This window comes from Aedes aegypti, chromosome 1 (assembly GCF_002204515.2).
Source record: "Aedes aegypti strain LVP_AGWG chromosome 1, AaegL5.0 Primary Assembly, whole genome shotgun sequence".
Lineage (NCBI taxonomy): Eukaryota > Metazoa > Arthropoda > Insecta > Diptera > Culicidae > Aedes > Aedes aegypti.
Genome location: NC_035107.1, coordinates 71,547,750 through 71,573,939, shown reverse-complemented (window position 1 = coordinate 71,573,939; position 26,190 = coordinate 71,547,750). Strand labels below are relative to the sequence as shown.

General features: G+C 36.1%; 2 protein-coding genes across 8 annotated transcripts in view; one reads left to right on the top strand and one right to left on the bottom strand.

Annotated features, from left to right (window-relative positions):
* The window catches only part of LOC5569559 (sn1-specific diacylglycerol lipase alpha), a 343,791-nt gene that overhangs the window by 93,489 nt on the left and 224,112 nt on the right, over window positions 1-26,190 (bottom strand). The window lies entirely within an intron of this gene.
* On the top strand, window positions 6,164-18,184 carry LOC110675153. 2 transcript variants are annotated; one of them, XM_021839541.1, is made up of 5 exons: window positions 13,172-13,457; window positions 16,872-17,033; window positions 17,094-17,211; window positions 17,271-17,389; window positions 17,788-18,114. In XM_021839541.1, exons 2-5 carry the CDS (start codon window positions 16,935-16,937, stop codon window positions 17,929-17,931), a joined length of 480 nt encoding a protein of 159 aa, XP_021695233.1. In that variant the 5' UTR covers window positions 13,172-13,457; window positions 16,872-16,934; the 3' UTR covers window positions 17,932-18,114. The 2 variants fall into 2 exon arrangements, 1 of the variants encoding a protein (XP_021695233.1); XR_002499295.1 differs by lacking the exons at window positions 13,172-13,457; window positions 16,872-17,033; window positions 17,094-17,211; window positions 17,271-17,389 and adding an exon at window positions 6,164-6,552 and having other exon boundaries at window positions 17,788-18,184.

Below are 26,190 nucleotides of genomic sequence, written 5' to 3'. Positions count from 1 at the left end.
CATAAAATTAATAGTCCTATGGCAATTCTTCCCGTAATCCCGTAATTTCCCAAGCAGGTTGCCAACATCATATACCATCTTCCAACTTGCTCGGCTATCGATGTTAATGCCGGTGTGACCCATTTTTAAGCTCAAGCAAAGAAGAAGCTTTCTGCACTAAGCCTATCTTCAGGCAATTACTCTTATGCTACGGCGACAGCCCTCAGCATCCCATGAACCCGTAAAATTTCAGGCAAAGTTAAACAAACCCCCCTGGGGTGGAAGAAGATTTCTATTGTCGTCGCAAACTCCTCCTCCCCCTCTTGTCGGGTTTTCTTGCGGTGGTGAAAATTTGAGTAAACACAAACAAACCTAATCAAATCAGTTTTGCTCCCTGGAAGACGAGCAAAAGGAGCTTATTTGGTGCCACTTTGTTCGTCTGGTTCTGTGTACTTATGGCTTGCAGGATGCTCTGCAGATTGTTATTCCGAAGACGACGACGAACGGGTATTTTAGTCGTACCGGCACATTACGACTGGCTTAGATGTATAACTTTCTTGATTTATGGTAGCCGAGATAATTTTTAGAACGCAATTAAGAATTTTGGTCTTTCGATAGAAACAATTGGACCACTTAGTTTTACGAGCGTGAATGATCCAAATAATTTTATTCCCAGCTAGGGTGATGTGCCGAACAACCGATGCCAAACAACTCTTTTCCAAGACGACTTTTGCATTGGGCGATAAGAGTTTGAAAAATCTTGATCGTTTATTGGAAATAATGCAATGAAATTATTACTCAGGTAGAAGCAAAGTTCTGATAGTCATAAAGCGATTTTGATTTAATTTACATATGAGATAAAAGATCTAAAAATAATATCAAAATTTTGTACCTGTAACTTCTGTACCATAGACAAATGTGATGCTTTCAGATCTAATCAACAGCTTGCAACTATCGGTCAGATCTTACATAAGATAAATATGATATGCCAATGTTATTCCAGAGGTAAATTTCAGATATCATTTCCAGATCTTTTGTCTCTTATATCTCTTATATCTATCAAGTTAACATCAGTTTTTACTATCCATATAACATTTTGCTATTAGTTAGCTTTTTTCGTCCGCTCGGGTACTTACCGATGTCTCTATTCGTCGTATCCATTTTCATTTTGGTCGCAATCAGTTTTGATTCGTCTCACAACTAACGGCTCACTGTGATGAATTGAGTGGTCAAAATACAACACTTCAACCAGACACTTTTACTAGAATATCTAGATCTACGGGCATCTCCCTCCATTACTTCTGCATGATGAAATGTATTGATTTCTTTTAAAATGCATTGGAGCCATCAAAATACAGCCTACACATATAAGAACAATTTCCACAGTTTTCCACAGTTTTCTACATTTAGTCTAACGATTTTTTCATTGATTCGAACAAGATTTCTACACATTGTATAGCCCATGAACGAAACTATCAATCTACCCGTGCCTATCCTGCTTTTTACGAGCGCTAATGACTGCCGCAAATAGTTCCGCTTTCTGATAGGGATCATACGATTTGACGTTTGGCTTGGATGTGTGCAACAGCCCTTTTCATGTGACAGGTCCTTCTATGCATTTGTTTACATCGGTGGAGGACCGATGCTAACACGGAGCCGTCATTTCCATAGAAGAACTGTCAAAGAGCTTCCCGATCAGTTGATTTGAAAAGTCTTATGAATAGGCCTATAGAAAACGACCCAAGCCAAACGTCAAATCGACTTATTCCTACCAGAAAGTGAGCCTGTTTGCGGCAGCCATTAGCGATGTTAAAAACCTAGATATTTACATTTACTGGGTAGGATCTGCGTTAATTTTTATCCTCACCTTGAAAACATAACAAAGAATGGCAAACCGCTCGACACATGATTGTCGGTCTCCTTCAACTTGCTGATATTCAACCGCCTGTGAAACTTGCGACCAAGATAATGAAGTTCATTTGAGCCAGCTCGACGTTTTTTTTTTGAATTTCACTTCGCGAAATTGTAGTTTTGCACGAAGCATACTAAAGACGCGCCAATATAATCGATTCCGAGAATCGGATCGTTCATTTTCCGTATAACAGCATATTTTTTAACCCGTTAACGCCCAAGGTATCTCACAATTGGAACTCCACTCCGTTTTTGGTATTCATAGTCGTATTCCCATATATTAAACCTTATTTCACCAAAAAAATTGAAGTCTATGGTGGGGATCCAAAAAAATTCTTGAAAGTGTGTCGTCCATATCTAGCTGTTCTATAAGCTTATTTTCGAGATTTATCAAAAATATTTACATGCTCTTTGACCCATTATAATGTAAACAAGTTGAAAAAACTGCAGGTGAGGGGTAATTCATAAATTACGTCCCGTACAGAAGCGGAAGGAAACAAGAAAACGCGACTACCCATATAAAAATTGAAATCCATACAAAAAGTGCGATATAGAGGAAAATTGAGGAGGATGAATATGGCAAAACTTTGCGTGACGTAATATATGGACGTACCCTGATAAATAAATTGCAACATAAAGAATAAAAATTTCAGAGGCGAAAGATGCATGCCAGAACTAAATCTCACTAAATGATTTCAATTCAATTCAATTCAATTTTCTTCTCTACCACGTAAGTAAAATACAGACATACATACATTTCCATATATGTAGATGTATGGATATTTTGATTATAAAAAAAAACCTACAGATGTTTCAGAATAGTCTTCAAAAAGATTCTACAAAACTTGCCAGCTGATAATGAAAACATAACTATCAAAATATTTTTGCTGGATCAAGTTATTAGTATACAATGTGGCTCGGATCTGACAGCTTCTTCTTCTTCTTCTTCTTCTTAGCATTAACGTCCTCACTGGGACAGAGCCTGCTTCTCAGCATAGTGTTCTTATGAGCACTTCCACAGTTATTAACTGAGAGCTTTCTTAGCCAAAGTTGCCATTTTCGCATTCGTATATCGTGTGACAGGTACGATTATACTCTATGCCCAGGGAAGTCAAGGAAATTTCCTTTACGAAAAGATCCTTGACCGACCGGGAATCGAACCCAGACACCCTCAGCATGGCTTTGCTTTGTAGCCGCGGACTCTAACTACTCGGCTAAGGAAGGCCGAGACAGCTATCGAAATATATATTTGGCAATATCAGAATTTCGTTAGTGCTAATCAAAAGTTAGTTCTTCAGTCCATTGACAGTCAAATATTGCACTCCAACTATTACATGCTTTACAGACGTGAATATTTAAAGCCAACATTATTCGTCTATTACGTTGAAGCTACTGCATCACTGATGCATAATATTATGGTCTTATCCACCGATAGAACCGAATCCACGCGGTCCAAGATTTTTGACACTAGAGCGGGCTAGAATACCTGGGGAGCATACGGAAGCGTGCCCGCTCAAATGTCACAATTCTTGGACCGAGTGAGTTCAGCAAGGGAGGCTCTGTACTGCTACCTCAATGTGACGCTGGTTCTAAATAGCGAACAACCATATAAAAATACGATCAAACAATGGTGAATTATTACCTGTAATTTGGAGAATAATAATTTTTACTTTTCCACGTTAAGCCATTAAACTGGTTCTGGACTTAGGTTGGCGGCTATTCAATTTTACTCTCATTTGACAGCCGCTTTTCACCCTTGGAGTTCAGTTCATGGATGGATAAGTCAATTTGTCGGTTTTTTCGTTCTTCACTCCCTTCAAAAAATCATCTTTTTCATTCAACGGCTAGAAAACATGTGCTTTCTTCTTTTAGCCTTCAATAAATGGTGTCAAGGTTCATCTAAAAATGTAAGGAGCATTGCATCCGAAATAAGCGTTTGTTGCTCGACTCGATAGTAAGTATCCATTGTTTTGATCTTGGCAGACCATTTTCTTATTGGTTGTTTCCTTGATGGTTCGCACATAAAAGCAATTCCCAGTTAATAAGTTTTTTTTTGCGAAAATATCTCCTTTAGTTGATCATCGTTTTCGAAGATACCAAATTTTTCATCACTGGACTTCAATATAGGCGAGTAAAATATTTGCCGACTAGCGCCATCATGAAAATGACTTCCGAAATAAGATGGATTTAGGCGCATAGCTTTCTTTGGATTTAATCAGTGGACTGATATATAAGCGAATAATATTTGTGCCCAGTAGTGCCATTTAGGTGATTTCCTAAGTAATAAGTTTCCAGGCGAATAGGTCTCATTTAGTTCTTCAATTTTGTCAAAGACACTAATTTTGTATCCAATCACTGGATTGAGATATAAGCAAATAAAATGTTTGTCTACTAGCGCCATCTTAGGAGAGTTTTTCAAACAACTATGTTTCTTGGCGAATAGATCCCATTTAATTGAACACTTTTGTCGAAGACACCAATTTCGAATCTCATCGCTGGACTGAGATATAAAAAAAACATTTGACCACTAGCGCCACCTTGTGAGTGTTATCCGAACTAATAAGGTTCTAGGCGAATAGGATTCATTTAGTTGTTCAACATTGTCCAAAATACAAACCTTGTATCTAATCACTTGACTAAGATATTAGCAAAATAAAATCTTTGCCCACTAGCGCCATCTAGTGAATGTTTTCCAAATTAATAAGTTTTCGGGTGAATAAATCTCATTCAGTTGAACACATTTGTCGAAGACACCAATGTTGTATCTCATCACTGAACTGAGATATGAACAATCAAAATGTTCGACCACTAGCGTCATCTTTTGAGTGTTTTCCGAACTAATAAGGTTTTAGGCAAATAGGTTTCATTTAGTTGATCAACTTTATCGAAGACACTAATTTGGTATCTCATAACTGGACTAATATATAAGCAAATAAAGTTTTGGCTCACTAGCGCCATTTTGGGAATGTTTTCAGAATTTATAAGGTTCTTTGAAAATAGGTAATATATAGTTGTTCAACTTTGTCGAAGACACCATTTTTGTGTCTCATAACTGGACTAAGATATATGCAAATAAAGTTTTTGCTCACTAGCGCCATCTTGGGAGCGTTTTCCGAATTTATAAGGTTCTATGCGAATAGGTATTATTTAGTTGTTCAACTTTGTCGAAGACACCATTTTTGTATCTCATAACTGGACTAAGATATAAGCAAATAAAGTTTTTGCTCACTAGCGCCATCTTGGGAGTGTTTTCCGAATTTATAAGGTTCTATGAAAATAGGTATTATTTTGATCTTCAACTTTGTCGAAGACACCAATTTTGTATCTTATCGCTGGACTAAGATATAAGCAAATAAAGTTTTGGCTCACTAGCGCCATCTTGGGAGTGTTTTCCGAATTTATAAGGTTCTATGAAAATAGGTATTATTTAGTTGTTCAACTTTGTCGAAGACACCAATTTTGTATCTCATCGGTGGACTGAGATATAAACGAAGCAAATATTTGTATGTCGGAAAGTTATTTCATATGTTGCTTATATATGCAACATTTGTTGGCGTCTGTGCGCCACCTGGTGAGTTAATTCTGAATTAAAATAGTTACCAAGTGGAAGTCAACAGTCCTGTGATCAACTTTGCAGAAGACAGTTTTCTCGTAAACCTCTTTATTTTCAAGATATGTGCACTACAAGTACTGTCCTATTTATAGGACGCTGGGCGTTCGGGGCTTCTGTCCTATTTTTAGGACGCTGGGCGGATATGGGTTAATTACATGAACATCTTTAGTTCAAAGTTCGAAGTTTTGACAACGGAATCATTTTCGACGATGGCATTCTTAGTAACAACCGCATTTCTCTTGCTCATATTGTTTTCAGAACTTATGTGAGACATGATTACTTGATCGTGTCATCTATAATCATGAAAATCATTGCTTTAGAATGAAACATTAGACAAAAAATGTCTTCTGAAAAGTAAATGATTATGTTATGCTCTTTTTTATCTCATTTAACATTAGAATGGTCCACATTTCCATACAAAAGGTATAACTTTTTTTTCAGCAAAGTTTGCAAATCATTTTATTTTACGCAAATTCGCCAAAAATGTTTTTGTAGCTCCTAAATTGACTGATTTAGAGCTCTTTTTCCTATGTTGACTTATGAAGGGTAGTCCATGGAAAACTGGTTTTCTGGCTCTTGCGTCTTCAATTTTGATATCGTATCGCAACGTAGCTACACACTTAATCTCGGTTTCGCTGTTCGTTAATTTTTTTTGCGGGTTTTGAACCGTAAAATGCAATAATTACCGAGAATTCAGTTGTTTTATTATGAAATACTGATTTTCAGTAACCTTTTTTACATTTTACTGAAAACGGTAAATGTTATTACTGATTTCACCGTAATATTCAGATTTTACTGTACCGAAAAAAAAGTCAGTAAAATCGAGTACTGAGTTTTCAGTGCTTGTTCATTTTTACCGAGTTATCATCAAAACAAATCCGAGCATCGAACGACGACGACTTGAAATAAGCTCCGCGATCTTTCCCGTGCTGCATCGGCTCCATACAAATTCCAGTTTTAAAAGTTAATTTGCGGTGTTCCTCGTGTGTAAATGGAATCTATTATCGAACAACTCCTGCAGGTCGATGTAGGGATAAACGATTTATTCCGTAAGTAACGAATATTCCTCTAAACTTATTTGTTTTACAGTTCTGAAATTAGACAAGCAAAATGGCCGACATCAGTGATGTTTCAATCTCATGCTTCTTTTGTCGACGCGCTGTGCCTGGTTCAATCAAGGGCTTAAGTCGTCATGTGAATTTGCACATCCGAAACGGGGAATTATCTCCGGATTTTTGCCGTTATGATTGTACTTTCCAGCACTGCAAAATGCGGTATCAGAATTTTTCAAGTTTGAAACGTCATTTTAAAGAAAGTCATCGCCTTTCACATCCATCCAGCAGTGCTGATTCCTCTGTTCCAGTTATAACCGAAATTCCGGAAGATTTTTTCCAGGAGACTAACGATCCTGTGAATGAATCCGTTGAGTCACAGATAACAATAGAGGAAATCAAAAAGATTGCATCGCTGAGTATTTGCCGGCTAATGGCAGATACGGGTTTACCACAGAGCAAGGTCACGGAAACCATACAAATTTGTGAAAACATTATTTCACAGCTATTAGAATTTGTAGTCGGCCAAACAAAGTCATTACTGATAGCTAATGATATTGATCTTGAAAGTGATTCCGTGCAAAGCTGTTTGAAGTCTTTTCAACACATCGATTTGTTCAGTGATGTTAAAACATACTCTAAACAAAAAGTCTATCTTGAGAAACTTGCTGTCCAAATTCCAGAGCCCATTGAAAAGTGCGTTGGAAGACGGTCTACTATACGCTATTTGCATAATATCCCCAAGACTGTACATATCAATGAAACCTTCACATATCTGCCGATAATTGACACCCTAAAACTTATATTTAGAGATCCTCATAATAGGATGCTGCTTCAGACCAGTAATTTTCAAGAGACAGCGGGTATAAAAGAATATGGTTCATTTGAAACAGGTTTGCGTTACGAGAACAGTGATTATTTCAAACAGTTCCCTAGCGTTGTAAGATTAACCATTTACGAGGACGACGTTGAGCTAGGCAACGCTCTGAGCTCTAGAGCAGGAAAGAACAAAATTGCAAATTTCTTATTCAAAGTTCAGAACTTCCGCGACGAATACAACAGCTCTCCCAAGACAATATTTCCACTAATATTTGCTTCCTCCCGAGTCGTTAAAAAATATGGATATAATAAGATAATGGAACCGTTAGTCGCTGATCTTAAAAAGCTTGAAAAGGGTATAATCATCTGTTATGGATCTGAGAGTTTTGTGCTGCGTGCAGTAGTGCAGTAGGAGATTCATTAGCTGTACACGACGTTTTCGGACTCTTGAGTCCAAGTGCAACATTTTTTTGTCGTATTTGCACTATTTCCCGTTCTCAGTTCAAGAACAATCCCGAGGAAAAATACCCTGTCAGAACCCTTGAATGGTACAATAGCAACTTGAATGCTGTGCAGGCTGGTGAGTTGAAACCTGCTCAATGTGGTCTGAAAAAAAGTGGCTGCATATTGAATACCCTGGAAAATTATCATATCATCAACAATTGGTCCCTTGACCCTATGCACGACTTGGCAGAAGGGGTGATACCTTTAACGTTGCAGCTAGTTATGTGTCATTATTATCAACAGAAGAATATGGGATTCACTGTAGAGTTTATAAATAGTTGTATTGATAATTTGGATTACGGACATGTTGATCGAAAGAATCGACCGATGGCCAATGTAACAAAAGATATGCTATCATCACCAAAAACTCACAAACTCAGACAGACCGCTTCTCAAAGTTTTCTACTACTTCGAGCATTTCCTTTTCTCTTCGGCCATAAAATCCCTAAAGATTGTGATTTAATGACTATGATTGGACACCTGATAAATATTACACGAATCATTCTATCACCAACTGTATCGGAGGATATGCTTTTGTGGCTTGACGAACATGTGCGCCTTTTCACTATACTATTTTGCGATAATTCTGATAGAAGAATAAATAAAATTCATCACCTTCAACATTATGCTGAATGTATAAGGCAAAACGGCAGTGCAAAGCAGTCTAATTGCCTGCCATTTGAGCAAAAAAACAAACCTGCAAAAAATCAAGCATCAGTATGTCGAAATTTTAAAAACATATGTAAAAGCTTGGCCGAACGGCAATGCTATGCAATGGTAATTGATTTGCTGGAGAAACCATTTCGTGAGAAAATAACTTTCAAGCCGAAAACAACTAAGAAACAGACCACTGAACACTTTGAAGCAAACAATTCCAAAAATGATATGTGCTATCTGAAATCTGTGAAGATCAATGGAATTGAATTCAGGAAAGATCTTCTGGTTTCCATAAGAGTCCATAAAAATATGCTCTTCCCCTCGTATGGCATTATTAAGGAGGTCATGGACATCGGTGGACAGATACATTTCCTGTTGAGATGTTGTAAAACGCTGGACTATGACAACTTCCTGCAGGCGTATCACATCGATGAATAATTCGCGTAACTTTTCAAAACGTCCTAAGTAACAAATGTAAACAAATCGAGATTATCATTGCAAATCATTTGCGTTGCACCACTTAGCAGCACACTAGAACACTCGTTCTGATATATTAACAACAAATTAATATATTCAAAGCTTAACAAAATGACCAATGTTCAAAACTGCATCGCTTTTAATCAATTGTTACATTGGACCTTTGATCAGAGAACCAACCACATGTCCTATGTAACATTTATGAATAAACACGATTCTAATGTTACATAGGACATTCCTGAATAAAGCTTTGGAATGGAGTTTAAAAGGTAGAATGATTTGTAGAAGCGTGTCTGAGACACTACTTAGATGCATAGAATGCCATAATAACTGCGTCTCAATCATTTCAGTCGATATTTTCAGAGTCGCACTGCTTCGCAAAATTGAAAACGCTCAAGTGACAAAAAGAGAATGAGTTACACAAACCTGTATTTTGGTCTTTTTGCCAAACCATGTCTTACCGTTTCGCTGGATTGGATCAGCTGCAACATCTCTTTTCATATTATTAGCGCATTGCGTGCATATAGGGGAATGATATTGAGCACAAGATTGAGCATCATGATGTCATTGTATCAATCTGATTCAGATGCATGGTGGATCAAGCATATAAATATGCTTCCCGGCAGCAACACGAGCAACGTACATGCGCGACTTGCTCACACATATTTGCAGAGCGATCAATCACCGAAGAGAGGAGAAGCTGTATGTATTTGTTAGACATGGGCTCCTTTCTCGAGTTCCTACAACAAGATGGACGGCGTCGTCATCGTCATCATTCCCCACCGCAATTTCTTGTTTCAACCGACGGCTGGTGCTGATTGCAACACAGCCGTCACCACCACCACGTCATGCAGTGGGAAACTCTCACATGATCATGTGGGCGAAACCGTCATAAAAACGGGGGGGAAATTGAGGGAGAATCAGTGAGAGAGCAAAATGTCCTACATACAGCTCAACGTTTCCCCTCCTTCTGTTGTTACATAGGACACATAGACGGATGGGAAGAAGTGACGTCGTGGGATTGAATGAATCAAAACAAAGCACAGCTGGTGTCTCCGATTAGCACACCGCAACAAAATGTCGATTATCAGCGTATTAAGTGCATGTAGGGAAATGATATTCAGCATCATGATCTTATTGTATCAATCCGATTCAGATCCATGGTCGATGAAGCATATACGTATGCTTCACGGCAGCAACACGAGCAACGTGCATGCGCGACTTGCGCACATATATTTGCAGAGCAATCATTCACCGAAGAGCGGAGAAGCTGTATGTATTTGTTTGGCATTGGTTACCTACAACACAATCGACGGCGCCGTCATCGTCATCATTTCCCACCGCTATTTCTTGTTTGCGCCGACGGCTGGTGCCGAATGCAACACAGTCGTCACTACCCAATGAGAATATATACCAAGGTGTGGAAGAAGAAGCAATGGCTGTGTATTAGTAAAGAGAGAAAACGTAAACAAAAATAACTACGTCACTAATTTACACGGCTTCTTATGGGAGCTCGCTCGCTTGTAGTTGTGAAACAATTTGCACCGTACACAGATGTCACGCACACTAAATGTATTTTCCTCACCTCGGTATATATTCTCATTGGTCACTACCCGTCGTGCAGTGGGTAACTCACACACGAACAAGTGTGGGCGAAACCAGCATTGAAACGGGGGGCATATTGAGAGAGAAACAGTGAGAAAGCAAAAAGTCCCAAATACAGCTGAACGTTTCCCCTCCTTCTGTTGTTACATAGGACACATAGACGGGGGGGGGGGGGAGAAAGTGACGGCGTGGCATTGAATGAATCAAATTGTTGTTGTTCGTGAGAGACTTTAACCCGAAGGTCATTCGTCTCTTCTTCAAATGAATAAAAACAAAGCACAGCTGGTGCCTGCGATTATCTCACCGCAACAAAATGAACAGTTCAACGCACGTGGATATAAAATGAAATAAAACATGATTGTTGTGTGCTCAAATCAAAATATCCGATGTTACTATAACTGAAACAAAATGACAGAAATGAATGTCCAATGTAACAATTGTTGAAACAGAACGACCTATGTGATTTATCCTATGTACATATTTTTGGTCAAAACGTCCTATCTGATGTTTTTATAGATTTCAGTGTAATTTCCAAATAAATTGATAACATTTCATTTCATACGTTGAACTCTATTACACTGCTTCCCTCTACAAGCAACACAGTGGGGAAAAATTGTTTCATTTTGATACAGTTTCAAAATATATTTTCACAACCTTCAAGCTCGATTTACTCGAAATGTGTGAATTGTTAGATAGGCCGTTTTGAAAAGTTACGCGAGAATTGGATGTGGAGCAGCTAATTCCCATAAGCGGTGTCTTTCAATACACAACATTTTCAATTTGGAAACCACATAACAGTACTGACACATTTGTTTCAAGACGCTGTTTCAATCAGGATTACTGATTTCAATCAAATGTTTCCGAACCAACTTATGTCAGTAATACAATCTTCTTCTTCTATTCTGATCGGTGGTGCTTTTCTTTTGTGCGATCCCACCTTCTAATGGACCAGCATCTAAGGCTATATGTCCAACCTATTTCTATTTATACTCCGTGGAGTTTACAATGATCAGATCTTCTTTATCGATCTGCAGAATGTTTATTGTGTCCGTAGACTTTCCTATTCTTTTAACGTCCGTAGACGAGTTCCCTTACTGCTAAAGGGTGAAGGGGGTGGGAATCGAACCCATGACCATCTGATTATCAATCAGACGTGTAGACAACTACTCTACATCCCCCCCTAGTAATACAATTACCACTATTAAATATTTGTTTCGTCTTATTAGGTAAGCAAAGTTTAACAACAGCTGATTGCTAACACGACGTCTTGACATGACAGATAAACGAGAAAACCCTTTCCTGCCAATGTGCCTTTTCATGTGACAGGTCCGTCTATGCATTTGTTTACATCGGTGGAGTACCGGTGCATACACGAGGCTGTCATTTTCATAGAAGAACTGTCAGAGAGCCTCCCGATCAGCTGTTTTGAAACGTCATGTGAATAGGCCTATATAGCAAAAGAGTATGATCATAAAGGTTTAACAGAGAAAATTTACTGTGTTCCCTTAATTGAAGTTGATTTAAAGTGGAAAAGGGCCCCACATGTCGAGTTAATGTTATAAATTATAACTTAAATATGGCTCTAGTGGGGCCTTTCCCACTTTAAATCAACTTTCATTGAGGTTGTACTGCAATGCTAGCTTTATATACACCATTTCAATCCGCAGTACCAGGCTTGGGGTGTTATACATCTTAAACGACAGGAGAGGGTTTTCCTGTGGAGGAGGGTTTGTTGCCAAATAAGCGATCAGCTGACTGTTTTCGATCTATTCCTCTTCTTATTTTTCTATATACATAAATAAGTAAACAGTATCATTCCATTCATGAAATTTTAGTATCAGAAGGCATCGACGATGTACAAACCTTCATGGACCTGAACGACAACGATTTTACACGCCTTCATCTCAAAACCAAAATTATAAAACATATCCAGCGCATTCAAAACGAAATTTCGCAAGGGCCCGAAATTGAAGAATTTGTTGTAGAACAACTCGACGAAGAAGAAGATAACCACGAAGAGGAGATTGCAGATGTTGCTGAATACAACTCAGATGAAGAGGATACAGGTGCCACTGAAGAAAACCCGTACAGTGGAATTCGGCTGGAGGAAATAATCAACATTAATCGGATTTTCAAAAGAACAGTACCTGGGCAGAACATCATGGAAACATTGAAGCAAGGGCTCAAGCCTAACGATAAGGTTCTGACTCAAATTAAAAATGTCTTGTGCGATTATCTGAGGTCATCATATTGCGGCGCTCATTTTAAATCCACATCCAGCGGCGGCGGTAACGCGCAGAAGATATGCGCGCAATTCAATCGCAACGTCAAAATTCAAGTAGGCTTGGATTTTTTCATTCTTCAAGGACGTAAATGTTTCAAATTTACTAAATCTGAAACATTTGGTGAATTTCATAATCACTGCGATGGTATATCGACTTTTTCAGATAATCGCATTACGTGGATTTATCTTGCAGAGCACAATACGGAGCGTGAGTAACATATTTATTTTATGTTTGTATAATAACTTGATGTAGTTTTTTTTATACTGCAGGCGCCCCTCGGCTTTCCATAAAAATCTGGTCGCACGTTCACTCGTGGAGACTTATCCGATATTACGTTCAAGTAACGCGAACGTACCTCAAGCATTGTGGTTCCATCAACATGCCAGAGGACCACATAGACATTCGGGAAGATTGCATTATCACCTTGAATATCTCATTCGGAAGTCTACAGACAGGAAAATTGTCCGCAGCAAACAGGTTACAGAAGGAACTTCGAAAACTGAACCTCAAGAACTATTGGATTATGATGAACCAGAAGAGAATGTTGAAGAATTGGTAAGACATTTTAGTGTGGATGATGTGCCTCTCTTATTTTGTATCTTCCGTTGTTTAAATTTGGGTTGGTGAACCCTTAGTAGACAGTTCCCTATTATCACACTAGTGGCTTTTTACTATATTATACTATATTCGTTGACATGAAAATAAGGAACTTTGTATCTAAGTACCATTGATTCATAGCTCGATTTTGTTCAAACATGATCGAAATAATTAAGTAAAACTATTGTACCTATAGTAGCAATACAAAATACAGGAAGAATTAAGAACTTTTTTTATATCAATTGAAAACATTTGATCCATTCTTTAAAAAATAAAAAATATCAATGTTTTGTAAAAATACGATTTGGATTTGTTTTTTGCCTACGTCTTGAAGCTATTGCTACTATAGGATCAAAAATTAGAAATATTGCTATTATAGGTACATGTTTTCCTATAGTGGTATAAGGAATATTACATACAAAAATGTGTTTTTTTTAGTTTTCATATGCTTTTCACAAGGCCAAGGCTTTCAGATAACGTAAAATAATGACGCTGGGTCTCTTATTCGATTTTCTACGAATATTTGCTTTAATTATTGTTAACGTTTACAGTCAACTCTCTCTCTAACCCAGTGTTCTATATCTCGATAAGGAGTTAGAGAATCACAATAAAAGTTGGTGTTCATAGCTACCTCGATGGTCCCTTGGATCACATGTGCACTGGTTTAGTGTTATATAACCTTCAATATCGACTTATGGAGAGTTTACTGTATTCAATTGAGGGGTTTCCTAGAACTCTTTCAAGAATTCCTCAAAAAGTTCTTGTCGATTTTTTCAGTTAATTCCCCAGCCATGTACATTTGAACTTCATTGTGGATTCTTTTACGGATTATCTTATGGATTGCTCCAAATTTCTTTCAGCGGTACCTGGAAAACTGTTAGAACTCTTCCAGAACTGCACCTAAAAAATCTACTAGCGATTTATCATTGAGTTAGTAATGAAATTTATCTAAAAATGTCTTAAACATTTCATCCTATAGTTTTTTTTACATAAAAATCGTGTAATTTTTCAAGCTTATTTTTCATGGATTCTTCATGATCATTCTTAGGTTTCATACCATCAAATAATACAGCAATATTTCCGATTCTACAAAAGTTTATTCAGGGATTCTGTTCATTTTGTATTCAATTAATATCTCCAAAAAAATCCAGCAGGATTTTTCCCAATGATTCAATTGATTATTAGGGGCTTAGATTGTCTTGATAATATCTTAAAAATGCCATGAAAAAAAAAACAGAATAAATTCTTTAACAATTTCATTGAGAAATATCTCAGAGATATTTCAGTACTTTTTGAAGTTCCTAATCATGAGAGGAATCTTCGGAGTAGTTTCTCTGATAAATTGTTGTTTGAAATCTTTGCCAAATTGAACGAAAATTCTAAGAAAACATTTTAGTTATCTCTGGAGAAATTATTCCTAGAGCACATTCTGTTATTAATTGCAAAATTGCTTTATCACCATTGCACTTTGATCAGATTTTATGAATGTTGTAAACTACGAGAGATATGTAACAACTTTATTTTAGATGATTAAATTATTCTTCTTCTCATCCACCAATAGAAATTTATAAATATTGCATAATTCGATGCATCTGATTATGATTTCTGGTAATTTGCCATATATGAATAGTTGGTCAGAAATTGCAATTTGTGTGCAGACAGTAAACTAAGAGCAGTAATACTTGTAATTCTAAAATTAATAGAAAAATGTCTTTTCAGTTTTTCAGAGAAAATCAAATAAAACTTCAATCTCCTGATTTTTGTTTGTTTTTTTTTTTTCTTTTTGTTTTCTGTATGGTCTCTTTTTGGTCTCGTTTTTGTTTCTGGGCGGTCTACTTTTCTCAAGCATAAGGTCTCTAGAGTTCCTTTTTTAAAAGCAGATATTCGCTACCAGTCCTGTATCACTTTTTGTGTATTTTTGCTTAGCTGAATTTTTTTTTTTGTTGTTTTGGATCGAAGGTAGATTTACAACACAACTATCTGGGGAAATAAGGGAGCATGGGACAAGTAGGTAACGAAAACCGACTCTAAAGATTAATTAATGAGATCGTATATATTTTTTAGATTGAGTATACAGTCAACTTTCGCTCACCCGATATTTTGTATCTCGATATCGAGCTACAGAACCATAGTAAAAGTTTGTTTGCATGGCTAACTCGATGGTCCCTGCATTGTAGTTGCACTAGTTTTGTGTTCTGTAACTCGATGCTTCCATAACTCGATGGTTCCTTCAATATCGAGTTATGGAGAGTTGACTGTATTGTCATATTAAATAAGAAATTGAAAAGCTAACAGTTGAATTTAAGTTTATAATAACTTAATCACTTTTTAAGGAGTCACGATAATCAATAACATTCAAATGAAGAACATTTTATTTTTGATAATTTTATTTTCTTCAGTCCATTAATGTTTGTTCAACAATTGCTTTTCTGTGTTGAAGAATTATTACTGCTTGTAATTTATTTAAAAAAAATGATGTGACGTTGGAAAAATACTGGAGAGAAATCATTCTTCCAAATGGAATCCTTCAATAAAGTAGTCAGATCTTTTCATATAGACCAAATTCTCATTTTTGATATTTAAATCAACCTTACATCGACATTTCATTGGATCTCCGTGCAGTTTCTTAGGTCGAAGCTTTTCAAACAATTATAAGAGGAAAACGAACTAACATGAGCACATACAACTTATCCGAAGAAACATCCGCTTTGCCTACTTTTTTTCGGATGCACGGCATAAATATTAACACCGTGATTCGGATGGTTTTGCATATAAACCTGGTTGCTATGACAGTGACCTCTTCCATATAATCGTTCATCAAACTTACTGTTTTTTTTTGTTTTTAAATAATATGAAGCATGCGTTAGCAGATGACAAAAGTATGAAATCAGTTAAAAAGTTTCCCTCAGTTAACTTTTGAATTGAATCTTTAGCAAATGCACAGATTATTTGACCGAAATTGTTATAAAAATCAAGAATGCAGTTGGGAACACAAAAACGTCACCCATGCAAATATGGGCAGTACAGTCGAACTTTCAAGAACCAATATTGGAAATACTATCGACTCGTCGAAATATAGAGTTCTAGAAGAGATTATCCTTGGAAAGCTGTTTGAGGGGACTATCATAATATGTTTAAGTATGGTTCATAAGGCGATATCGAGTCTGAAAATCGGCTCTTCGAGATTTCACTGTACCTGAAATCAAAATAACCATGTATTTATTGTGAGTTTTGATGAACAATTGAAATTTCAATTTGGGTTCAGGAATACCAAAATGGTATCAAGTTTTGATTTTGATGTCATATTCTGCTCTGGTATAAATCCATGTTCAAAAGTAAAAATAATTTTATTTTTACTGAATTTTGTTTTAGATCGGAGAACTGAAATTTCTTTGCCCAACTCCAAAAACACAACCGCGCGCTGAGGAGTTGTGGATGAAAACTTTCAATGAGCGAGATCGTGTCCGAAAATCTGGGGAGTTCCACAAATATCTGGAAGATTTTCCAGTGGCCACTTGTTTCGATGGTAAATTGGTAAGTCGTCAAAATGTATTTTGACAAGCCATTTAAAAAAAAAATAATTTTTTTTTTCAGCTCAAGCTCGACTTTCAAAAGCTTTACCCTGCCGCTCCTAAATTTTGGGATAGATTTGAGGACTTAAAACCCAAGGTGCTAACTACATACTCAAGCACACTGCAACATATTGGAAATGGTAATTTATTTTAATAAAAAAATAGAATAAAACCTTATTTAATTTTTATTTGTTTCTAGAAACCATCAGGACCCTCGGAATAATCTGGTTGAAAAACCCTACTCGTGGAATGAAGCGTACCATTCACGGAAATGATTCGAACGACAATCCACTTAATGGAATTGTTGAATGGATTCAGGTAACTACCAGTACTTTTCAAAAAGCTTTGTACATTTGATTCCCTAGTAAACTGTGAAAGTGAAGCAAGCTAAAAGCTCAGATTTGCATCAAATCGTTCTAGATTTTTTTTATTCAATTTTTTAGATGCTAGATCTTTGGTAACACTAACCGGCCACGAAGCCCGCAAAAATTAATGATTATTATATGTACTAGTTTAATTGAATACCATTTGATGCAATCGATCTTTTGGATTATCACACTTTTCAAGATAGCCTGTAATTTGAGTTGAAAATAACATGCATAGTTATTGAAAAATTGACTACTTTTTGAAAGAAAATTTAAAAATAATGCTATACAATCATTTTGAGAGATTTCCATGACTATTACTAAACTATAAATATTGTTTCTATTTTGCAGTACGATGACCCAATGCCTGTTAATGAGAGCGACAACCCTATTCTATATATGAGAGGAAACTTTCCGGACGACAACTGCGAAGGGACCATTTCCTGGAGAAAAGTCAGGATCGTGGCGAAGCAAGATTTTTTTTTATTGCTTTGAACTGCTTTGTCAGACGATTCTTGTTTTTAACTCTGCGTGCAAGCCAACAGATAGGCAATTTTTCACTCTTCTTAAAGCGACACTGATGGGAGTCAATACTCTATCAACCACAGGGGAGAAATTTATGAGCACTTTGTAGGGAGCTCATGACCACATGACAGGGTTCTGAATGAATAATTTGAACGTTGAGTTATCGCACGCAAACAAATGTAATTTTGCCATTTGAAAAGACAATAAATGAAGTTAAAAGGAAGCGTTGTTACATTATTTATTATTTTATGCGAAAAAAAAGTACCGATAAATCAGTTGTTTTTGTAAATTTACTGAGTTTTCCGTTAATTAATTCAATTTTTTTACCGATTAAATCAGCAAATAAAATAAACAAAAACATTAACTTGCCGAAAAAGTCAGCAATGTTTATTGTCACATTTGCTTTCCAATTACTGACTAAATCAGTATTCAAGATTTTTGACAGTTCTGGGCAAACTTGTAGTTTACGGACTTTTCAGCTACAATACAAATTACCGACTTAACTCTGCTGTTCAAAAACCCAGTAAAATTTTACCGACTTCGGTAATAAAATCTTAGTGTGTATACATATATGTTGTAGACAATCAGAGAGCATTGAAAAACATGATAAACTTTTTTTCCTTCGAAAATTACAGATCCGGTCAGTGTTCATGCACGATTAGTGGGATAAAAATGGAAAATTGGTGTTTGACTACATAGGTTATAAACTTCCGGATTCTTTGTTTGTGGTTAAATTTGCTGTGAAATCACGCATATCGCAAGAATAAAGTCAAAATGATTATGCCAATGGAAAATAGTTTAATAATTAATTGATTATGAGCTAATTTTTGGGTCGAAAAATTGAATTTTGGACGTAAACAAACATTTTCAATGACATTTATTTCCTTCTTCCCTAGCGACCTCTATGATGGTGGCGCATTAAATTTGCCTATGGAGCCAACGTGAGAAATTTGATGGTTTCACCCTGGGCGGGAGAAACCGATACGAAATTCATGTACGTCAAGGTGAGCCGAGATTCTGCTGTCACGAAACGATCTTAAACAGATCTTAAACAATAGACAAACATGATAAAATCACGCAATTTATCAAAACATATTTTTGAATTTTATCAAATGCACCAAAAATGTATTGAAAAGCTATTCTTGCTTATTCAAATGTAATGTCACGACAGCACCTTTTATTCTGATTGAATATAAAGTATTTGAATACGCGTCATTACACTTTTTCCAATAAAAACGAAAATGAAATGCATAGAAAACTTTGGCCCTCTTTACAAGTTTGTCCAGAACGATCGAAGGTACCGTCAAACGGGGTAACTTGCAACACTTTTCAACTTCAAATCTATTTGGACGAAAATTTTAAGGACTTAGATGAACCAAATACAATCTGGTATCCTAATCGCTACGTAAAGAATGCCATATGGTATTTATTTTATTAAAATTCGTTTTGCTGGGATTAGGAGGGGCTGAAAATATGCTTTTTTCATGCTACCCCTGATGTGGGGTAACATGCAACACACAATACAGACTGAAGCTTACTATCAAAAATGTTATCAACACCGTTTATTAAATCATTAAATAATTAACTGCAGTAAAAACATGACAATAAACAGAAACTAGGTATCATCATTTTTGAAAAATCATTATTTTTGATTGCACTATGAGTATTGAACATATACGATTAAAAAATCGATTGATTTTGTATTTTATTTGTTCCACAAGTGGAAATTTTTAGCAAATCACAAGTCTTGACGGCTAGTAGAAAGCCATTTAAAAGTTTTAGTGCCACTTTTTATTCAACTGCAATGTTTTTGAGGTTTTGCTTGACATAAGATATTTTTCATTCATGTTTTAAAGTGAAGGTTCATTGAGCACGTAAACATAATGTTGCCACCCACTCGAGCCACCCGCTAAAGCACCCTCTCGAGCCACCCAACAAGTCGGAGCACAATGTTATGTGCGTCGGCCAAAAATAAATCATCATGTTTCATGTATACCTCCACCAACAAAATTATGTAGGTAGTGTTACTTGCACACGTTTCATACAAAGGTATTATTGTCGATATGAATTCATCAACAACTTCATAAAAACTCAAAATCACAATTTATTTCATTTAGTAGTGAAAACATGTTTTTCGACCAAAATTATAAGCATTTTTCACACCATGCGTGTGTTGTTTACTATTTTTGGCAGTTTTCTCCTCTCTTCTCTCGCTTCTCACGGACGGAGAAAGTTGCCATCAGTATGCATTTGAATTCTACAGTCAATTGTACTGTATAATATCTTATATTCATTTTTGCTGTTAAATTGCGTCGTACATTGTTTTTCTCACGCATAAAAATGTTTTGCAACACTTGTGACATTGTACACCTTTTGAGTATTATGAAATTGTAAAATACGTGGTTGTAGCAAGTGTATGAATATCCAAACCATTCTAATTACAAACATAAAAACTGGCATCACTTCCAACCAGTGAGAGCGGCGCATCCGAATCATAAACAATGTTGGCTCAGTGAATTCGCGTTCCGGTGCTGTTTTCGAGCACAAATTGACTAATATAAGTGATTTATTGCTCCCAAGAGCATCGTGCGTGAATAATCAAAGTGTTTCAAGTATCGCATTAGATTATTGAATTGCTACGGTGAGTAGAAATACGATTAAAAGTGAGTTTAGAACGGGCACCGAAAAGCCAGCAAACAATATCTCGGTGCGTGAAGAAGAAGTGATTAGGAAGTGCGTGGTATTTTACAACACAAATCACAGCAATAACTACGTATTTGTATTCAAAAACTGGTGATTTGTGAAAAACATATTATGGAATGCTTTCAGTTAAGAAACCACCGCTCTACAATAAGGTTAGTAACTTCAAACAATCATTTTTTGTGATCGCTCTGCAAAACACAGAGAAGTGTGGGAGGAGGGAGCGGAAAGCGAAGGGGGGAGTAAGGTGCCATATTAGAGGCCATTTTGGTACTCATGGGGATATGTCCTTAACCAAAGCAACGTATCATATATTGATCGCATGTCTTGAAATGGCCTCTGTTAATCATTGAAAATAGCTATATTTGTATTTCATGCAAAAAGTTCATAAAGACAGATTTGCAAGTTACATTTGAAACATATTTTAAAAATTAATCATAGTTTTCACGAATAAAAAATAATAAGTTCCAATAATAATGCGATTAATGTTACTTTTTTCTACCAAACGTGTAATAAGTTGGTTGAGGTTTAACAATTTTAATGTAATTTCACAAAAAAATGGTCAATCTTGCTTTTTCATGTGTTTTTGATGACAAGCGGCAGAAAACATCTTGCTATTGAGATTAAAACTGCTGTTGCAAGTTACCCCACAAGGGTAGTCGAAAACGTTTTCAATTATTTTCAGTGTATAAACGTGAAATTAACAAAAAAAATTTATAGTGCTTTTGCACACTATTAAATACTGTAGCGAAAAGCAAATACCTAGAATAATATTTATAACCCGTTTGTATGGTACTAGGAACGATTTTCCGCCTTGTTTTTATACGATCAAACGTGTGGTATAATTTTCTCCTCCAGCAAACCAACCAAAGTAGAAATAATACCAAAATCCTCACCAAAACCTCTCTTTTTATACCTAAGGTCATTGACCGGTGTAACAAATTAGAACAATTTAACTTAATGCTTTAGAAAACCTCAATTTAGTTACATGTCGTTGTGTTGCAAGTTTCACCCTGTTGCAAGTTACCCCGTTTGACGGTACACAAAAAAGGAAACTAGCGATTTTCATCAAGTCTGCCTTGAATGTTGTTGGCAAGCTGAAGTTTTCTTGCAGTTTTAAATAACTTTGTGTCATATTTCGTGTGTATTATCTGTGCCTCCCTCCTAGGCACGATTTTGTATAGGAATTTTACAAGAAATTCCATGAAAATACCTTCCATTGAAAATCTCTACCATTGAAATTTTTAAAGTTAAAGTTAAAGTTTTAACTAATTACTTAACTTATCATTAGGGAATTTCTAGACAAGGGATAAATAATACTTGAGTATTTTTTTTTGTTTTTGGTAGAATTTACAGCTGACAATCTGGTTGAACTTTCGAAGGTGTTAGGGAAACATTGCAGGAAATCATCCTTGAATTGTTCCTTGCAAAATCCCTAGGAGAATCTCAGGAAAATAACATAGAATAAATTATGGAGTATCAGTGAAAATTCAATTCATGTAGAAATCTCTTATGAATGAGATGTTTTAGAGAAATTGTTTTCTACCTGGAGCTCAACAAATCTAGGAAACTTTAGAGAAGTTCCTGAAGGAATCTTGTCTTGTTTCAATTCTCAATTTAAATTTCTAAAGAAGTTATTAAATTGATTGAATCTTGTACTGCAGGAATTTCTTGAGAAATGTAATTGAAGGAATTTTCTGAAAAATACCTTGATATAACTCTGAAGAAATTTTGGGTGGGGTATGGTGGAACTCCAGGAAGGAGTATTGGGAAAATTCCTGAACAATTCCTGAAGGAATCATAGGGTTCGGTATATAATAAACCAAGGGGAAGTGAACTTCTACATGACGGTAGGCAGTACCTGCACAGGCACACAGAATCTCTCAGCTCTCAAACAATAACTGTGGCTCTAACTTTAGAACCAATTACAGATGAGCTTTGATGGAGATGGCAACCTTGTTGATACAGATTTTTCCAAATTGGTTTGATTCCAAAGAGTTATCGTGAGTACTTCAGTGAGGCCTCAACCCTCTAATATCCAATTTTTTATTTTCGATCCAGATATAATTTTTCGTTATCGTTCTAAACAAGGTTTGGGCAATGATTTATTTTTATTCGCAAATTTGTGAATTTTGGTTTTTGATTTTTATAATTTTTATTTTTGAACATCCCTATCCTTTTTCATTTCTTCTTGAAGCCTCTTTTGGTTACTAATTTTTGGTAATAATAAAAATATAAGTTTTCACGGTACAGTCACCCCACAGTTATGGATCAGCTAAGGCTAATTTTTTAGAATAAAATATGATTACAAATCATAATGACCTTGTACAGAACAATTTTACCCGCCTGGCAATGCCGAATATAATTGTTTTCGATAATGCACATTAAAAATCACGGTTATTTACGAAAAAGTGTCGATTTCGAAAGAAATTTCAAACGTTGTCCATCCCACAGATGTGGATCAGTGGAACAGGATGGTCCTTATTATGGATCAAATCGACTCATATTATGGATCAGAGCACTATAAAAGCAATTTATCTGTGAAGCAAACGAATGGTGTTTTAGTGAAAGTATACGTTTCGGCGTTTCTTCGGAATCGTCTTATTGTTGATTCATAACTGTGGTACTAGGGTGGGGCTTATTTCCAAAAATCTTCCGTAATTAGGATTTACAAAGTGGAAAATGATCATCGGTCCCAAAATAACATCCTGTGAAAAAATGAGAATTTTTCGTGAAGGTTTAGAGGTGGCGCAAAGGGCGTAAGTGCAGTTTTCCCATTTTAGTGAATTCTGAAAAATTTTGGTATGCTTTTCAGCTTGTTTTGGTAATTTTAGCACCCTTAAGGTGAAGATGAATCAAAGCCAAAGTTAAAATTTTCAAGAGCACGGATCTGGAGAACCAAACATCCTTTTGAGCTGAAAACTTAATCGATTGGTCACTAGCTGGTGCTGACCAATCGATTAGGTTTTCAGCTTAAACGCGTGTTTGGTTCTCCAGATCCGTGCTCTTGAAAATTTTAACTTTTTGCTTCGATTCATCTTCACCTTAAGGGCAAAAAATCACCTCAAAATTGCGATATCTCCGCTATTTATGCATGCGATTTTTGGCCCTTGAATAGGTTGCGCTGACTGATTACTATGAACCCGAGTAAGCATATGATTAGCTGAGGAGGATTCCTATGCTAGTAGAATGGAACAAAGAGCAATGGAAGAATAAGAGAAAGATCAAAGAACACAGAAGAATGTAAGGTTGGGTGGGTTGAACAGGTGGGAGGGTGAAACTAGCGATGTCTTTAGTGTAACTGAGGAATCTTGAAAAATTTTGATTTTACGCAATGGAGAAAAGTTCCAGTAGAAAACGATGATTTTATTGACTTTTATTTAAAATTACCAGGAGGGTCCGTAGCCTTAAGGTTACGATGTCGCTTCATAAGCGGAAGGTTATGGGTTCGATTCCCAGCCCCTCCACAAAAAATAACGCCCAGCCACCAGAAGACGCCGCACGGAGGACCGTGCATTGGGGAGCATATCCTAACTGAGACAAACTGACCCTCTTCGAAGGGTTAATAATTTGTAATATTAAGAGTAGTTTAATATTACCTACTTCAGAAATATTTCGAGCAATTTTTCTTCAAGTAGGGAAAGAGTATCAATTTTTTACCCATCTCTAGTTCTGGACCCATGCAAACGATTTTAGATTACTCTGTATGAAAAAATTGCAATAACGGCTAAAATGTCCTCAACTCCATGAGAAGTTTCATAATTATTCTCCTGGTAGGTATAGATAAATGCATGTCCATAAATATTTTTTATTGCTTTAGTTAAGTAATCGTTCGGTTGTTTTTTTTTCGGAATGTTGATAGCAATTTATCCTGGAAATTTGGTTTTATTCGAGAGGTTTTCAACCTGAAGTGCTTTATCTCTTGCACCATACAGAAGCTCGTGCACTTATTTTAATTTTGACTACCGATTTTTGCCTTATGCTGTTGTTTATATACATCGATTTCAAATACAGGTGTAGAACGATACATTGAACTTCAACTGCATTTGTTTGTCCGAAGTTGAAGTTTGAAAGTGTTGTGGCGAAAGTGAAGTATGAAGCTCAAACGCAATTAATTTTTGAAATGGCATCATAATCCAGAAATTCCTGTGGAAATACTAGGAGGAAGTGTTATTGCTAGAGAGTAGAAATCGTTTATGGATTTACCTAATAAGGATATATCGTTTGAGACCAAAATCTGTACACCTAAGAAATGAATCTAAACCCAGTTTCTGTACAGTAAGAGCGGACCAAGTGTCAAAAAGCAATAAACTGATTGATTATTGTTTTTTTTTGCCGTTTTCAGAGTCCGATAGTAGTTTTTGGCAGTTCTATGGTGTCTGTATGTAGTGTCCTAGAATCTGATCATTAGACCACTATATTTTGACCGGTAGTCAAGATTTTCACTTGGTCTATTCTGACTGAACGCATATTTGAATATATCTGATCTTCAATGCCCTGACCCTGCAAAACTTTAATTTTCAAGTCATCGTAATGCCACTGATTTTAGTATTTAAGATATGGAATGTTGAAAAATTTACTATACTGATGACGAAGGACGTTGATAATCTGTTCTGCCCATAACTGCATAACAGTCACATTCGACATTTTTGACAAATTGGAGTTAATACCATGGAGAGTCATCAAATGATAAATACTTTCGATCAACTTACTAAAATCTGTGAGATTGTTCTAGAAAATTCGAAAAAATACCAAGTTGTTTTGTCACATTAATAATTATAACCGCATAACAGTCACATTGAGATTATAAATAAGCCTCGTGATGTAATAGCAATTAAATTTCTATCATAATTATTTTCTGACTATTCACCTCGTATGCGATATGAGTTGTACAGAATATCAGTCTAAAATAAACACTTTTGAGTTCCTGGTATATTTTGGAAATTTAAGTTTCCTTCCATACTGCCATAAAATGCACACTTGGTATTCAATTTACTCAATGCCTACTTTTGTCGAATGTTACAAATATGCATTTATGGGCAGTGTTCATCTTAGAGATATGCACCCAGTTTGACCATGCTGACCATTGTTCAATCAGAGTGAACCAAGTCATTGAACGGTAGTCTTTAGTTCAGGCAGAGTGAACCAAGTGCACATAGTCCATCAAAAAATCGTTCTGTTAGTGGTTTAGATTATGTTTTTTCGGGATTATTACTTCACATTATATTGTTTGAAAGTAACACAAAGATGTGTGGAAATATTGAACCAAAATTTAAACGAGTTTAAAAATTTCAAAGTGTTAGACTTTAAACCCATTTTTCTCAAAATATTCAAAATGTCACTTGGTCCACTCTGATTCAACGCCGACCATATAATATCATCTCATACATTCAACCGAGATATTTTCACGGTTCCGCAGTTCATTCTAATATAATATCATCAGTTACACCCTCCCACCTGTTTAACCCAACCCACCTTACATTCTTCTGTGTCCTTTGTTCTTTCTCTCATTCTTCTTTGCTCTTTGTT